General features: G+C 37.4%; 1 protein-coding gene and 1 pseudogene across 2 annotated transcripts in view; both read right to left on the bottom strand.

Moving 5' to 3' along the window:
* Positions 1-18,429, bottom strand: part of NARS2 (asparaginyl-tRNA synthetase 2, mitochondrial) — a 143,760-nt gene that overhangs the window by 101,332 nt on the left and 23,999 nt on the right. For both annotated transcript variants that reach the window (XM_036747509.1, XM_036747510.1), the window contains exon 5: positions 17,780-17,860. In XM_036747509.1, coding sequence (XP_036603404.1) covers positions 17,780-17,860 — 81 coding nt within the window. The remainder of the gene's footprint in view (positions 1-17,779; positions 17,861-18,429) is intronic.
* Positions 14,167-14,720, bottom strand: LOC118839994 (annotated as a pseudogene).

Genomic DNA, 18,429 nt, shown 5'->3' with positions numbered 1-18,429 from the left:
AAGATCTGTGCAGTAGATACAGAAAGTACATGTTCCTTTAAGAACTGATCACTCCTTAACCACTCCCTAATCCCACCCTGAATCACCTAGTTAGCATATTTGGCACCTGTTTTACTATAGTTTATCCTATATAAACTTTAACTGTATCCCTCTAAGGTTACAGGTTCCCTAAGAATTCTTGCCAGCTGAAAAGTGGAACAATAAATCTTTGCCACCTTGACTTAAAGAATGCTTGAGTTTGCAAATTCATTCCAGATGACCCTGTCAGGGAACTCCAGTTTTGGGGTTTTGTATCTCTCCTAACCCTCATCAAAACCACCTCCTTTAGCCTCCTCACTGGAAGGCTGGAGGATGAAGTACCACACTTCTCCCACTGCCTTTCTTTATAAAGGGCAAAATTTGTACTTCTGGGCTCACTTCACCCTCAATCTGCTACTATTTGCAATTGTTTAGTCCTACTCTTCTTGCCCCCCTCTGGTGTTTTCTTGGCAAAGATATTGGAGTGGTTCACCATTTCCTTCTCTAGCTCATTTTACAGATGAGGAACTGAGGCAAACAGAGTTAAGTGACTTGCCCAGGGTCACAGAGCTAGTGAGTGTCTAAGGCCAGATTTGAACTCTGGAAGATGAGTCTTCCTTGACTTCAGGCCCGTACTCTATCCACTGTACCACCTAACTGCTCCCATCTGCTACTCTGTCTGGTTTCAACTCCACAGAACAAGGTGCTCTTGGCTGGGTATCCCCTGATATCTCTGCCCGGCCCCCCCAACTTTCCTGCCTTTTTTGTGTGTTGTCTCCCCCTTTAGATTGTAAGCTCTTTGAGGACAAGGGTTGTTCTTTTTATTAATTCTATCCCCAGTACTTAGCACAGTGCCTGGCACATAGTAGGCACTTAATACAGGTTTACTGAATTGGACTGGATTTCAGAGAAACCTGGGAAGACTTGTATAAAATAAGCAGAATTGGGAGAACAATTTATTCAATAACAAAAAGAGTATAAAGAAAAACAACTCTGAAAGACTTAAGAATAAAGAGTGAAATGATCAGCCATGATTCCAGAAGACTGATGATGAAAACTTCTACCCACCTCCTGACAGAGAACTTCTGACTCCATATGTAGAATGAGACCACATTTTTGGATGTGATATATCATTAAGGCAGAATTCATGATTTCAAAGAAAATCATAAATATGTCTGAATGGTTCAGAACTGTAGGATATAAGGAATTCTCTAAGTAGAAGGCAGAGGAATTAAAGCATTTATTCAAGCTCCAAAGTAGCAGACCCACAGACCAATGTCCCCAATTTGATATACTGGCCATATTGGGCCTCCTGGCCCAATAAGTCTGCCTCACAAAAGTAACCAGGAGGTTACAGAAAAACATTATGACAGTAAGCCAAATCATATTCATGCTTCCCCCCAATGCTAGGGCCCTCAGGTAAGAAGGTTACTCACTGGCCTCAAGCCCTTGCTCAGCACTTTCCAGTCTGCACTTGGGTCAGCCCTGCCCTCAGCAGCGCCTGCTGCTTCAGCTTCTTCTGCTTTGGCAGGTGCCATCATTAGACGACTAGAGCGTCATCTGAGCAACCACAACTTAGGCACTACTATTGCCTCTGGAGTTAGCACCTCCCCCTAGGACCTTGAGGGCTTCATGCCCACATCAACTTAATACCTAATAGCTAGGGGTTTTGGGCCTACTTGGGAGCGAAGATATAATCAGACCTCCCTTCAAGGGCCCCACCTGGAGCCACACCTTAAGCCTATTCAAATGGTCGGGAGGGGGTGGGGGGGGTGGAATCTTCTCATTTACTGACTGCCTTAACACATGGCCAATATGGGAAATCAGTTTGCTTGACTATGCATGTGTGTTTCCCATTAAGGTGAGAGGAGAAGTAAAAACAAATGTTTGTTCATGGAAAGAAAAATTAAAAAACAAAAGAAAGGGGTGGTAGCAGATCTCAAAGTATAATACAGAGTAGCAATCATCAAAAATTTTTGGTACCGGCCTGGTTAAAAAATAGAAAAGCTGATTAGTAGAAAAGATTAGATACACAACACAGAGAAGCAAACAAACATAGTAACATAGTGTTAGATAAACTCAAAGACCCCCAACTCTTGGAGTAAGTATGTGCTGACAAAAAAGGCAGGGGAACTGCAAAGCATTATGACAGAAATTAGGCATAGACCAAGAATTCACCCTATAACAAGATAAGCACCAAATACATATATGATGTAGATATAAAAACTCACATTATAAACAATTCGGAGGAACAGGGAAATACCTTCTTTCAATTATTTGTTGGGAGGAAGAATTAATGGACTAGACAAAAGATATAAAAGATCACATAAGATAAAATGGACAATTCTGACTACATAAAACTGAAAAGGTTTTACACAAAAAAATGAAGCTAAAATTAGAAGAGAAACAGTTAACGGGGGAAAAAATCTTTGTAGCAATTTTCTCTGATAAATGTCTGATACCTAAGATACAACTACATAAGAAGACTGCCTAATAGATAAATGGCCAAAAGTTATGATTAGGCATTTATCAAAGGGAGAAATTCAAATTATCAACAGTCATATAAAAAAATTCTCCTAATCACCAATAATTCCAAAAATTCACCGAAACCAACAAAAATTCTCCTAATCACCAATAATTCGATAATAAAGTAATTCTTAGATTCCACTCCAACTCTATAAGATTGAAAATGATGGCAAGAAAAGAAAATTAAAATATTGGAGAGGCAAAGTAATTTATTGTTAATGGAGCTATGAATTGGTCAAGTCTTTCTAGAAAGCAATTTGGAAGTATACCCTGAAAACCACTAAAATGTTCAAATTTTCAACACAGGAACACCACTCCTAGGCCATTATACCAAAGAGATCAAAGAAGGAAAAGCCCCACTCCTGCCATGTACAAAAATGATGACAGCAGCTCTATTTGTTGTCGCAATGAACTAGAAACTAAAGGGGTGCTCATCAACCGGAGAATGGCTGAACATCTGTACCTCATTTTTTGTACTTCGAACTTGAGTCCACTCTTTCTAGGACCATTGCTGCATGTGAAGGGAGAGTATGCTCCTGGTTTGGGGGATGTCGTTCTTTTCTTTTTTGCCATTTCATCCCCCTTTTTTGGAGGCAAGCCCAATTATGTGACTTGCCCAGGGTCACAAAGCTAGTTAGTGTCTGAGGCCAAATGTGAATTCAGGTCCTCCTGACCCCAGGGCCACTGAAGAGCTAGTTGGGGCAGTGAATGCAGTACCAGGCCTGGAGTCAGGACAATGTGAGTTCAAGTCCAGCCTTAGACACTTTTTAGCTATGTGACCCTGGGCAAGTCACTTAACCCTGTTTGCCTCAGTTTTCTCATCTGTAAAATGAGCTGGAGAAGGAAATGACAAACTACTCCAGTGTCTTCAAAGAGAAAACCCCAAATCGGGACATTAAGAGTTGTACATGACTGAAACAAATGAAAACGCAACAAGAAGTAACTCCTAGAATCTCGCAAAGAACAGCTGTCAGCCACCTTCAAGGGTATCCAAATGGGCAACAGGAGTGGGAGACGAGAAAGTGAGCCCAAAGAAGGTTGTTGTTCTTGTTTAGTCATTTCAGACATGTCTGATTCTTCATGACCCCATTTGGGGTTTTCTTGACAAAGATACTGGAGGGGTTTTGTCATTTCCTTCTCCAGCTCATTTTACAGATGAGGAAACTGAGTCAAACAGGGTGAAGTGACTTGCCCAGAGTTACACAGCTAGTAAGTGTCTGAGGCTACAGTTGGAATAGGAGTCTTCTTGACTTCAGGCCCAGCACTCTATCCACTGTGTCACCTAATGGACTAAAGAAAATGTTCAAAAATCTTATGAGCTGTTCTCAGCCTATGTTTTTTTCTACCCCAATCTGACATTCTGGTATCCCTATATGCCTTATATTCTTTATTCTCCATATGCCTTTACATTTTGAAAACTGATCTACTCACTCCTATTAAAGCTATTTCAGAAGGTGCAGAAGAAAGCTTTAAAAAACTGGCTTTATTGTTAAATGTTACAAGAGAGAGAGAAATGAGTGGGGGAGATTTTAAATGTCTGTTATTTCTTTTTATGTTTCTGACCACTTCTGTAGAAATTCTCTACCTCAAAAGTGAATATGAATAGTCTTTTTGAAGGAGACATTTTTCTTCACCCCCAAACCACCCACCTCTCATTATCCTTATGCTCATGTCTATTTTCTTTTAAAAATAAGTTTTATTGATGCCATGTTATTATATTAGTCATTTCTAGATAATGTCCAGAATCACTGTCCCTTGTAAATAATAATAGTAGTAATAATTATCATAATAGCTGGCATGTATACAGCACTTAATAGTTTGCAATATTAACTCATTTGATCATCACAATAACCCTGTGAAGTAGGTACTGCTGTTATCTGCATTTTATATGGTGAAGAAACTGAGACTGGGGGAGATAAGTGACTTGCTCAGGGTCACGCAGCTAGCTAGTAAACTTCAGAGAAAGGATTCGAACTCAGGTCTTGCTGATTCCAAATGCTACGCTCTACTCATTGTGCCACCTAAGCAAAAACAACTATCACCAAGTGACCAGAACTGACAACTTCTCTATTATTAGTCGAGGGTGCCGCTATCCTCCTAGTCATCCAGTCACTAGGCTCACAAGCTAGGTGTCATCCTTGACTCTTCTCTCTCACCCCTAGGGGAGGGGAAAGATGAAATGACCAAGGAAACAAAGGTTCAGCTTCCAAGCATAGTGACTTATTAAGCAATGCATGGCAATTACTCAAAAAATTGGAACCAGTGGCCTTCCTCAGCTTTGACACCGGACCCCAGACACAGGGGTGGACAGACTTTTATACATTAAAAACAATTAATCAAATAAGACCAATTAATTAAAAGAAAACAACCAGGATACATTAGGAAAGAGTAGGGATTTTCCAAGTTGGAAGGGGGAGAGAGAACAGGAACAGTTCCCTGAGATCAGGAAAAGAGATGTCCCACTCTCCCCAAAATGTCTGTAAATAATCAACGGAATATGAAAATATCCCCAGGACTAAAGTACCTTGAGGACAGAGATTGTTTGCTTTTGTATTTGTATCCCCAGCACTTAGCACAGTGCTCGAATATAAAAAGTGCTTAATATATTTTAAAAATACATTCATTAATTCATTCAAGCAGAAGGATAAAGGGATTATTGACAAGAAAGTTGAGTGACCTCTCCTCCCATAACCTCCATTTAAGGAGGACAGCATGTCAGCTAACTCTTCATTTCCCACACAGCTACCCTCCTTTGGACTTCTCCATTGACCCTCCCCCTCCATGCCTTTTTTCCCTTTCCAGCTTCCTTTTGGGTACTGTCTTCCCCTATTAAATTTAAGTTCTTTGAGGGCAGACACTGTCTCTAGCTCCTCCCCACACCCCACCTCCATATCTGTACTCAGCACTGAGCACAGTTCGTAGAACAAAGTAGATGATTAATAAATGCTTATTATTATAGATGGGAGTCTTGTCCTTAAAACCTTGTTACAATAAGATAAATACTTATTTATACGTTAAGAACTGTTACTACTGCCTTCAATCAATATTTACTCTGTGCTGACTGTCATACTTCCTGAATTCAAAAGGGTAATCAAACTAACACTGAAGAAGCATAGGGAGGGAGAGGTCAGGCAAAGTAAAAGCATATAGAGCCAAACTACCAACATGCAAAAGAGGAAAAAGAAAGGCCTTTGGTGAGAACAGTAGGTTAAGAAGTTCCTTTTATTGAAACTAGAAGCTAAATAAAGGCAAATAATGTGCTAGGAATAGCCAGTTAAACTGGGTTTCAACTTGGATTAAGGCATTCAAGGATAATCAAAATACATACCGAAGTCATTCTACAGCATATATAGTCATGGAATCACATAATTTTATATTGTAAGTTGGTGCCACAAATTACTTTAATTTTACATCTTTCCTTGGGCTGACAATGCCTCATGAAGTCAACGACTCTATGAACTACTGAAAATTTGACAGCATAAAAGGCCTGGTAGCAGTCATAAAGATTTATCTACAAAATCTAGCAAATTTTTCCTCCTCAAAATGACTAAATAGCTTTGGGTCTTCAGACTACAACCAAAAGGTTTAGAAGAATCTGCCTTTTACTAGCTTGTCTTATATTCATAAAGCTGACACAAATTTTACATTTTCTGTGCAGCTTAATTTAATTCTGTCCTTAAAATAGCAGCTTGAAAGCAAAATAAGAACATTCATTTTCTACTTCAGTTAGCAATGGAAATAATTATTTGTGGGAAAAATTATCTCCACATTAAAAATCTCACAGAACCTTCTAATAAGGCTAAATTAACCCACTGAGCTTTTGAGAAAATGCCTGACACTGGGACATGGGAATAAAACTAAAGAGATAAGCAGTAGCAGAATGAAAAAGGGAATAGACTTGTTCTACTTGATCTTAAAGGAGAGGGGCAGGACCAAAACAGAAATTGCAGAAAGGCTGATTTTGGCTTGGAATAAGGACCATTTTCCTTACAAATTAAGTCATTCCAAAATGACTACCTTGAGAAGTTTTTAAGATGCTGGTTACAGAGGTCTTCAGGTGGACACTGATGAAAAATTCTAAACTTTCTTGGAGATGCTGTTAAAAAGTTTTACATATCAGCTGTGGGATGTACTACATGACAGCCAATATTTTTTCAACTCTATTAAGAAGTCATAAGTGAATGGCTCAATTTGTAGTCACATTTCCACTCTGTATCCCTTACCAGTCTCCAAAGAACTGAAAATTAACACCACGCACAGGGCAACGGTGGGTATGAGCAGGCTGCAACATATGACCAATGATCACAGAAGAAAAAGAATAAATTATGCTATGAGAAATTATATGATAGGAAAAGATGGGATGGTCAAAGCAAGAGATGACTAGTAGAAAGCCCAAGTGCTCTACTGGAATTCCTGAAGTGTGAAGAGACAGCAAGAAAGACTTCGAGCATGCTGAAGGGATGCCTTATGACAATTTATGGAAGGATATGGACAAGAAAATGGAAGCAAAGGTAGATAACAGAGGATGAATGAGTATGGCACTGAATCCTTTTAAAATGAGTTGAGACTTAGCTGAAGATGGTTTATTTGGTTGTTTTTAAGCTTAGAGGAAAGGTAATTTTTTTTATATTAGAGGAAAGAGGAGGATCAAAGAAGTAATAGAACTCACAACATAAGGAAGGTAGAGCTACTAAATTCTTATCTTGTTTGAGATTTTTTCTATCAAGGAGAATAACCTTTGCACTAGAACTGACTTAATGAAAATAGCTAATATCCACATTAAGTAATGACATAGTAAAAAAGCACCTACCTGCCCTAGGTGAATTTGAGTTGCCTGCCCCTGATAAACTACAATGCACCTCCTGCCTAAACTGAAACCTGTATAAGCTGTGTCCTTTTTGTTCCCTCTGGGAGTCTTCACTCCCTTACTGGTTAACTCAATAAACCCTCACTGGTTCCTAAATTTCTGGTTTGGGTTTTCTTTCAGTTCTGGTTTGTTCCAGCATTAACAATTTTACCCACAGAAGTAAGGAGCAAAGTGGAGGTATGAACCCAGGTCCTCTGACTCCAAACTGAGTACTTTTTAATGCTATACCATGACACTTTCTTAGTCTCATTTTAAAAGGAACAATCTGAGGCAGAGAAGTAAAGTGACTTCCTCAAGATTATTGTCAGCACTGGGACCAGAACCTGGGGCTCCCAACTTCCAGTTCAAGGGGCTTTCCCTTACATTATGATGTCTCTCTTATTTAAGCCATCTATAAGTTTCCATTTGAAAGCTAACATATCCTTAAAAAATATTCCAACGAAAAACAAATGAAAGGACTATCATGAAGATTGTACGATGTAATTTTTGCTCTTTTTACCTCTTTCTCTTCTATCTAACCCAGGCCCAAACAGGTGTTTTAGAGTTGCTTTGCTCAAGTTGTTTCTTGAACATTTTCAAGGTTAAACACAGGTCTAAAGCCTCGTGGTCTTGAGGCAATGAAAAAGAGAATACATAAACATATATTGAAGGTGAGATAATTTCAAGAGAGTGAATTAAAAAAACTGTTCCTTCTTCCTTTCAACTTGCCAACTTTATGGAAAAGACCTAGATTTATCTTATGCATGAGCAATCACGGTATAATAGAGAGGATATTGAACCTTAGGCCAAATGCCAAGGTTTCAAATACTCCCTCAGACATTTTCTAGCTATGGATCTAAGGCCAGGTCACTTTACCTTCCCTAGTCTGTTTCCTCAACTACAAAATAGGGATAATAACACCTGCACTACCTATCTCAGAGAGTTGTTCCGAAGACAGCATTTGGCCAACTTTAACATTACTTAAACCTAAAGATCTAATGTAAGTTACTGTTACTATCATTTGTCTTTCTAGACCCTACACTACCTAACACAGAAGTCCTGTCCACAACAGATTCTTAATAAATGTTGATGAATGCTTTAAGGGCTATTTCTTCCTACTACACTGCTCTGATGATCTTCAAGTTAAAAATAAACCAAGGATTTCAAGTAGTGATAGAAGTAGAAAGAGGGCAAAAGATTGCTGGGATGGAACACATCCTTTCTTTTCCTCCCACTCTAATGCTGTTCCAGAGCAGAGATGGGAGAGATTTGTACTTATCTTTAATTATTTACTGATTGTCTTTGGGGTAAAAGACTCAATGTTGACAGTGACAGCAAATGCAGGATGTACCTCCAGGAAAACAAGACTAAACACAGAGGCCTCAGTAAAAGCCACAAATTCTAGTTACCTGAATAAGGTGGTAGGTGATCAAATTTCAGTACTCTCTAATTCAAGGGCTTTTTTAAAAATGTTCTATCAAAAGTCCAATCTCTGCTTATCTGTTCTGAAGGAAACTGGGGGAAACTTATCATTTTAACCCTTTCGAGGAAGAAGGCTGCCACTGCCAGGTTGGCCAGGAATGTAAACTCTTCTAAGAAGGAAGCAGTAGTGAGCAGCAATTCTCAGAAGCAGTAATTTTTGAAAAAAGTAAAATGGGACACTATTAAAATGTAAATGCTGATTACTTTGTAAATCTTGACAGTAACTCCAAGGTCACAAAAACCAACAGCCATGGCTATGCTAGCTAGAACTGTAGCATTTCTCTAATTATGCAAGACTACACAAAAAATTACTCAACACTATAGTTTTAAATATTATGAACTCAGCATTCTTTTCACTCATTAAACTCAGAAATTTTATTTCCTTCCTATTTATTCACATTCATTTGATAACTTAGATTTGGCACCTACCCAAATTGTAGGGTGTTTTCTTTGTTTTAGGTCAGAAATATACAAATTACTATTGTTCAGATGTTATTATTCACACATTACTGAATTAGTTTGAGATTTAAAAAATTTTGTCATGATTATATTCTCCATATTTAACTTTGTTAGGGCTCTTTCAACAAATAGCCTGTTTTTTAGATGTTTTGTGTGTGTCTCCTATTATCATGATGGTATTTATTTTTTAAAATTCCTATTCTAAATCATAACTTTTCTTGTCATCTGACTTTTTTCTACTTTGGGGTTAATGGGAATTTAAAATGTATCCTACTGGTCTAAATATATATCACGTTTTCCTAAAGATCTAGCTTGCATAAAATCTGAATGTGAATTATCATTAGTGTATGTCACTAGTAAGTATGTGTGTGTATATATCTTAAGCACACACATGCACATGTGCACACACCCCCCCTTTCCTGTTTGAATCCCAGTTCACTTCACCTTTCTTTTCAAAAATAAAATTATTTATTTTTAAATTTTCAACATTTGCTTTTATAAGAATTTGAGTTCTAAAATATTCCCCCCTCCCTCTATTCTCCCTTCCCCAAGATGGCATGCAATCTGACATAGGCTATACATGTATGATATTAAACACATTTCCATAGTAGTTATGTTGCACATACACCCTTCTAAAGAGATATTATTTAAAGAGGATGGTTTATATTAAGGATAAATACAGTATTTAAAGTGAGTAATTCTTACTTCAATGATATAAAGAAAAAGAGAAAGTAAGGACCCAGCTATAAATATTGCTTGTAGATCACACAATGTTCATTACTGCTTCATTACTACTATGAGAAAACATTTAGGCTTTAAAAGCTGAATGGTGTGTTGTGTATTCTTCAAGGATTGGTTTTAGTAAAGGGCTAATTTCCAGGCCTTCAATAAAGTTCCATTTTAATATCTCCATCATGGCATGTGGGTTATGACCTTGGGTTCTCAAAGTATATACAAGCAGAGTGACAGCTTAATGGGTACTACCACGCTGCAAAGTCTTAAGGGTGTTAGTCCAGCGATGCAAAGTACACTGAGGAACAATATAGTTAATAATAATGCACACTGATATAGTGCCTTTCTCACAATAACCACATGAGGTCACTGACACAAATTATAATGCCTCAAATCTCTCCCTCTGTTATTCTAGCTTTGGGCAATTTCCTGCTGACTCCCCCTCATATATGCAAAACACCAAAATACAGGAAGTATTTTTTTTAAAAAATGGGTAACTGTTCCCTGTGCCTACAGCACACTTTAATGCAGGAGTTCATAACCTTCTTTTAGGTCATGAACCGCTCTGGCAGTCTGATAAAGCATAGAGAATCCTCAGAATTGTTTTTAAATGCAAAAAATTAAAATACATATGATTGCAAAAGAAATTAAAGATCAGAGAACAAAAGAACCAAGTTCATAAACCCCAGATTAAGAATCATGCAGCTAGGTGGCGCAGTGAGTAGAGCACTGGCCCTGGATTCAGGAGAACCTGAGTTAAAATCCAGCCTTGGACACTTGACACACTTACTAGCTGTGTGACCTTGGGCAAGTCACTTAACCCCAATTACCCTGCCCCCCCCAAATAAACAAATAGAAGAATCATGCTACAGTCTTAAGATCTGCACAAGAGAAGTGAGGGTTAAATCTGAAATTTAAGCCATGAACAAATTTGTTCTCTATATGAGTTCTGACCACCTATGCAAGGACAAGTTTCTTAGAAATTCTGCCAAGGACATGAAGAGTGAGCTCCATAAGAACAGGCCCATGACAAAAACTGCAAGAAAAAATTCTGGTAGAAGATGGCTTTACATGTGAATTCTATCAAACATTTAAAGAACAATTAATTCTCATACTTTATAGACTATTTGGGAAAATGGGCAAAGGAGTCCTACCAAATTCTTTTTATGACACAAATATGGTACTAATATCTACACCAGGAAGAGCAATTTCCCTAATGAATATTGATGCAAAAATTTTAAATAAAATATTACCAAAAAGGATGCAGCAACTTATCATGAGAACAATAAACTATGACCAGGTGGGATTTATTCCAGGAATGCAAGGCTGGTTCAACATTAGGAAAACTATCAGCATAATTGATCATATCAACAATAAAACTAGCAGAAACCATATGATTATCTCAATAGATACAGAAAAAGCTTTTGACAAAATACAACACTTGTCCCTATTAAAAACACTAGAAAGCATAGGAATAAACGGAGTCTTCCTTAAAATCATAAATAGCATCTACCTAAAACCATCAGCAAGCACTATATGTAATGGGGATAAGCTAGATGCATTCCCAGTAAGATTGGGGGTGAAACAAGGATGTCCATTATCACCCCTATCATTCAATTTGGTACTAGAAATGTTAGCTTTAGCAATAAGAGAAGAAAAAGAAATTGAAGGAATTAGAATAGGCAAAGAAGAAACTAAGTTATAACTCTTTGCAGATGATATGATGATTTACTTAGAAAATCAAGTAAAAAAATACTTGAAATAATAAAAAACTTTAGCAAAGTTACAGAATATAAAATAAACCCACATAAATCCTCAGCATTCCTATGTATTACTAACAAAGCCCAACAGCAAGAGATAGAAAGAGAAATTCCATTTAACGTTACTGTAGACACCATAAAATATTTGGGAGTCTACCTGCCAAGACAAACCCAGGGTTTACATGAACACAATTATACAACGCTTTTCACGCAAATAAAGTCAGATCTAAATAAATGGAAAAACATCAGTTGCTTATGGTTAGGCCGAGCTAATATAATAAAAATGACAATTTTACCAAAATTAATTTACTTATTCAGTGCCATACCAAATTACCAAAAATTATTTTATAGAGCTGGATAAAATAATAACAAAATTCATCTGAAGATGAATATCAAGAATATCCAGAATCCAGATATCAGAATCCAGATATCCAAACAATATCCAGAATATCAAGGGAATTAATGAAAAGAAATGCTAGGGAAGGTGGGCTAGCCCAAATATTAAACTGTATTATAAAGCAGCAGTCATCAAAACTACTTGGTACTGGCTAAGAAACAGAGTGGTGGATCAATGGAATAGGTTAGGTACACAAGACACAATAGTCAATGACTATAGCAATCTACTCTTTGATAAAAACAAAGAATTCAGCTTCTGGGTTAAGAACTCACTATTTCACAAAAACTGCTGGGAAAATTGGAAAATGGTATAACAGAAACTGGGCACAGACCAATAAATATCTTACACCATATACCAAAATAAAATCAAAATGGGCTCATGATTTAGGAATAAAGGCTGATACTATAAGCAATTTGGGAGAGCAAGGAATAGTTTACCTGTCAGGTTCACGGGAAAGGGAAGAATTCATGACCCAACAAGAGACAAAATGAAAAATGGGTAATTTTGATTATGTTAAATTGAAAAGTTTTTGTATAAACAAAGCCAATGCAACAAAGATTAGAAGGGAAAGAGAAAATTGGGAAAAAATCTTTACAACCAGTGTCTTTGATAAAGGCCTCAAATCTAAAATACACAGGGAACTGAGTCCAATTTATAGGAATACAAGTCATTCTCCAATTGAGAAATGATCAAAGAATATGAACAGGCAGTTTTCAGAGGAAGAAATTAAAGATATCTATAAGCATATGAAAAAATGCTCTAAATTACTAGTAATTAGAGAAATGAAAATCAAAACAACTCTTAGGGTACCACAACTCTCCTGTCAGATTGGCTAAAATGACAAAACAGGAAAATCATAAATGCTGGAGAGGATGTGGGAAAATTGGAACATTGTTACATTGTTGGTGGAGTTGTGAACTAACTCAGCCATTCTGGAGAGCAATTTGGAACTATGCCCAAAGGGCTATAAAAATGTGCATACCCTTTGACCCAGAAATACCACTTCTAGGAATATATCCCAAAGAGATCAGACAAGTGGGAAAGGGACCCATATGTACAAAAATATTTATAGCGGCTCTTTTTGCGGTGGCAAAGAATTGGAAATCAAAGGGATGCCATCATTTGAGGAATGGCTAAATAAATTGTGGTATATTAATGTAATGGAATACTATTGTGCAGTAAGAAATGAGGAACAGACAGACTTCATTATAACCTGGAAAGACTTGGATGAGCTGATGCTGAGTGAGGGGAGCAAAACCAGGAGATCATTATAAACAATTACAGACACACATGGTATTTGTACAGACTAACTTTGGTAGATTTGACTCCTCTCATTAATGCAAGGTTCAAAGACAGCTCCAAAGACTCATGATGGAAAAAGCTGTGCACATCCAGAGAAAGAATTATGGAGTCTGAGTGCAGATGGAGGCAAACTATATGCTCTCTTTCTTTTCCTTCTTTTTTGGTTTCGTTTCTCTTTTCTCATGATTCATTCCATTAGTGGCAATTCTTCTTTACAACTGGACTATTATGTAAATACGTTCAATGTGAAAGTCTATGTAGAACCTACACTGGATTACATGCCATCTTGGGGCGGGGAGGAGAGAGAGGGAAAATTTGGAACCCAAAAACTTGTAGAACTGAATGTTGTAAACTAAAAATAAAAAAAAATTATAAAAAAAATCTAGCAGAAACTAGGTATGGACAAACATCTCATGCCACATACAAAGAATAACTCTAAATGAGTTATTAAATCATGACTCAGACACAAAGGCTGCCCTCATAAGCAAATTAGAGAAGCAAGGAAGAAACTACTTTTCTGATCTATAAGTAGGAGAAGAATTTATGACCAAATAAGGGATGGAAGGATCAAAGAAGATAAAATCAACAATTTTGATTTCATAATTTTTTTTCATTTCACTGTTATTTGCACTCTAATGTCATATTTACTCCCATGCCATGAGCTTTTGTTTCTTCAGCTTCTTCTGGGATATCTTTTTCTTTTGAGCAACCCCCTCTTCTGGTTTAGGAACAATTTGTTCCTTTTCAGTAAGATCATCTCCACATAGTAAGGAGAACTCATGTATGGGTTAATTCGACCATAAGCCCTGTAAGTACGCCGTCGCATTGTGGGAGCCTTGTTAACCTGGATATGCTCAATGACAAGAGAATCCACATCCAAACCCTTCATTTCTGCATTAGTCTCTGCGTTTTTAAGCATACACAGCAAGAATTCAGCACTCTTTTTGGGCCAATGACCCTGTGTCCAACTCCACTGCTTAGGCTGGGCACACCTGCCAACTCCACTATTATACTGACGGAAGGGAACATACTGTTTCTTCAATGTGACATCTTTCAAATACTTGGTAGCTTTTTGGATATGCGTGCCCTTGATAGTTTGGGCTGTTTCACAGGTGTTCTTGAAATGCACCCGGAAATTTGAACCCCTTGACTTGCATGACTTTGTGGGGTTCTCTGGATCAAGAGATTACCTCACCATTTTAAATGATTACCTAGGACGGCTCAAGGGCTTGATTATATAAATTTAAGACCTTTTAGCACAAACAAAACCAATGCAGCTAACTGGGGAGAAAAATCTTTGCAGCAAGTTTCTCTGATAAAGGTCTCATCTCTAAGACATATAGGGAACTGATCCAAATGTGTAAAGATAAAAGCCATTCCTCAACTGGTAAATGGTCAAAGAGGATGAACAGATAGTTTTCATAGAAAGAAATACAAGCCACCAAGAGCCATACTTTTAAAATATGTTCTGAATCCCTAATAATTAGAGAAATGCAAATTAAAGCAACTCTGAGGTTCTACCCCCACATCCACCAGATTAAGATGACAATAAAAAAGGGGAAAAAAATAATAATTGTTGGAAAGGTCATTGGAAAACAGGCATGTTAATCCACTGTTGGTAGCACTGTGAATTAGTACAGCTATTCTAGAAAGTAATGTGGAACTATGCCCAAAATGTCACTAAATTCCTTATACCCTTTGATCTTGCAATACCACTATTATTAGTCCTATGCTCCCAAAGAAAAAGGAAAAGCACCCACATGAACAAAAATATTTATAACAACCTTTTTCTAATAGTGAAGAACTAAAAACTAAGGGGATACTCACCTAGTGGGAAATGGCTAAACAAATTATAGTATATGAATGTCATGGATTACTGTTGTGTGCTAAGAAATGACAAAAGGGATAGTTTCAAAGAAACCTAAGAAGACTTAAATGAGCTGATGCACAGAGACCGTAGGTACCATGTAGGTGCTTAATAAATGCTTGTTCCCTTTAAGTGAACAGAACCAGGAGAATGATCTATATGATAACAAGAGCACTGTAAAAATAATTAACTTTGAAAAGAATTAATAACAATGATTAATGAAATGACCAACCACGATTCCAGAGGAGCAATGATGAAGCATACAAGCTAACTTCTGACAGAGAGAGGACCCAAGATATAGAATGAGATATTTTTTTCAGTATGGTCAATGTGGGAATTTGTTTTGCTTGACTATGTTTATTTATTACAAGGGTTCTATTTTTCTTTTCTTTTTACTGGGGGTGGAGGGAAGAAAACTGTTTTCTGGTCACTGAGAAAAAAAAAAAGAATATAAGCTCCTTGAGTACTGAAACTATTTTGCTATTTTGTGTTTATATCCCCAGTACTTAGCACACTGCAGGCACATACTAAATAAATACCCAATAAAGCCTTTTCTACTTAAAAAAGATCTAAATTCATCCACGTGATGAATTAGATTCTCTCCCTACTTCCCTTTCTTTCTTCTTTGCTCTGTTAACTGAATATAATGCTTGAAAATTTCAAAGCTTAGGTCTGCCATGGGCAGGAATAGTTAACAGCTTGCTTTCCTACTATTTATCAACTCTGGAACCCCTTAAACTTGATGAAGCATCCCTAACACGTCAGAGACAGATTTTTTGGTATAAAAAAGGAGAAAGCTGAGATACCATATTACCATCCCAACATGTAATGTAATGGAAAAGTATTTACTAAGCAATTCCTATGTACCAAGCACTGTGCTAGGTGCTAGGTATACAAATATAAAAGGAAGAGAGTTAATGAACTCATATTCTAATTAGGGAAAACAACACATATCAGAGAGGGTTCAGATAAAGGGCAGATATAAGGGCCCAGCAGTCCTTAGAGTATAGTGGTAGAGTATATGACAAAGACTGGGAGTCCTGAGGGTGTAACAACAGGTCAAATGGTAATGACTGGGAATAATAGAGGGCATTGTGGCAAAGCAGATGCTAAGTTCCACGGGACCTTAGTGAGTAATGAATATCAGGGTAGATGGTAAGGTCTACTTACTCTCTTACTAGAAGGATTGCAAATGCAATCCAAGCAGTGTGAGTGGTCATGTCCCCAAACCAATATCTGCACAAAGTTGGAGGAATGGTGCACCCTTCCTGAGGCCTCAGTCAGCTGGATGAAATATCATTTAGTAAATACCTTTTGGACACCTAAGACTCGCATGTGGATTTTCTCCATTTCCCTTTCCAAGTGCAGATGCTGAATTACTATGGAATGACATATAATGAAACGGGTAGGGATATTTATCTGATCAAACCTTCTTATTTCAAACTTCTAGAACTCACACAAATAGCTTTCATTCAAATTACTGCAGTGACTGGCCCTAATTAGTTCTCTCCCCAATATATTCTAACGCACAGGTATGACCATGTTCCTCCCATAATCAATCAACTTTACCGTATGACCATGTTCCTCCCATAATCAATCAACTTTACCAGCTTCCTAATGCCTCTAAAAGCAAATATAAACTACTCTGGTTAAGCATTCAAAGCCCTTCACAACCTGGCTCCAACCAACTTTTCAAGCCTTGTTATATATCACTCCCCCTTTCATGTACCAAACTAGTTTCCTTGCTGTTCCTCACATGTGGCACTGTCTCTCCCATCTCTGTGCCTTTCTGCTGACCGTCCCCCATGCCTGGAATACACTCCCTCCTCCATTCCACCTCTTAAAATCTGTGGTTTCCTTCCAAGCTCAGCTCAAATACCCCTTCCTACATGATTTTATTCCTCATCAACCTGGATATTAGCCCCTACCTCCCCCCATCAGCTTGTATTAACTTTGAATATACTTATACATCGTTTCCCCAAGTGTAATATAAGCTACTTGAGAGCAGAGACTATTTCATTCTTGCGCCTGTATCCTCAGTGCCTAGAATAGTACTTGGCACTACAAATAATTGGGAAAGGCCTCAAAGTTCACGAAGTCTCAGCTCTGATTGGGCTGGCTTTTAACAAATCAAGACTATCTCTCTAAGCTCTAGTTTTCATTATCTCTAAAATGAGGATAATACTTTCACTAACTAACTCACAGGGTTATCATAAGCATTAAATGAGAACATGGGTAAAGTGTTTTGAAAAACAAAGAGCTATTTATTAAGTGTAAGCTATTACTATAATGGTTCTCACCTCAAAGAACTTCCACTACCTTCAAAACAAACTGTGAAAGTTGAAAATTATAAATATTGATAGGTCTCCACATTCCGAAGGACAACTTACTTCAACTTGAAAGAGTTCCCCAGCCCCTTCACAGTCATTTGATGTGATCACTGGGGTGTGAATATGTAGATAGCCATTAGCCTGCAACAGAAAAAAAATTCTTTTCTAGTAGATGTTTATTAAAACACAATGATAAGAGCCTCAGTTATTGGTAACATAAAAGCCACAAGCCAAGAATGTTAAACCATACTCCAATTAAATGAAGAGCCTCCCCCAACAAGGAAAATACTCACAAGTGACTACTATGCATAATACAATATTACAAAAAATTGTAGAACTGGGAAAGGAATCTAGATAATCATCAAGGCCAGACGTATCAAACAAACAGGTGAAACTAAATAAAAATGTCATCAGGAAATATTTAACAAAATAAATAAAAATACAATTAAAACATAGGTAACATTACATTTTAAAACTAAGTTACCATGTGGCCCTAAGGATCCTTTAATGATTAGTGGCTCACATTTCTATTTTAGTTTGACCCCACTGATCTAAGCCATACCTATAGTTTCAGAGATGAGAAAGGTTGAAGCTTAGAGAGGGGAAGTGACTTGCCCAAGGTCACCAAGCTAAGTAAAATCACAGTTGGGACTTGAATCCAGGTCTTCTATTTCCTGGATCAATGTTTTTCATTTAAATTCACTGATACA

Source organism: Trichosurus vulpecula, chromosome 2, assembly GCF_011100635.1.
Source record: "Trichosurus vulpecula isolate mTriVul1 chromosome 2, mTriVul1.pri, whole genome shotgun sequence".
Taxonomy (NCBI): Eukaryota; Metazoa; Chordata; class Mammalia; order Diprotodontia; family Phalangeridae; genus Trichosurus; species Trichosurus vulpecula.
This window is presented reverse-complemented; position numbering and strand designations above follow the sequence as displayed.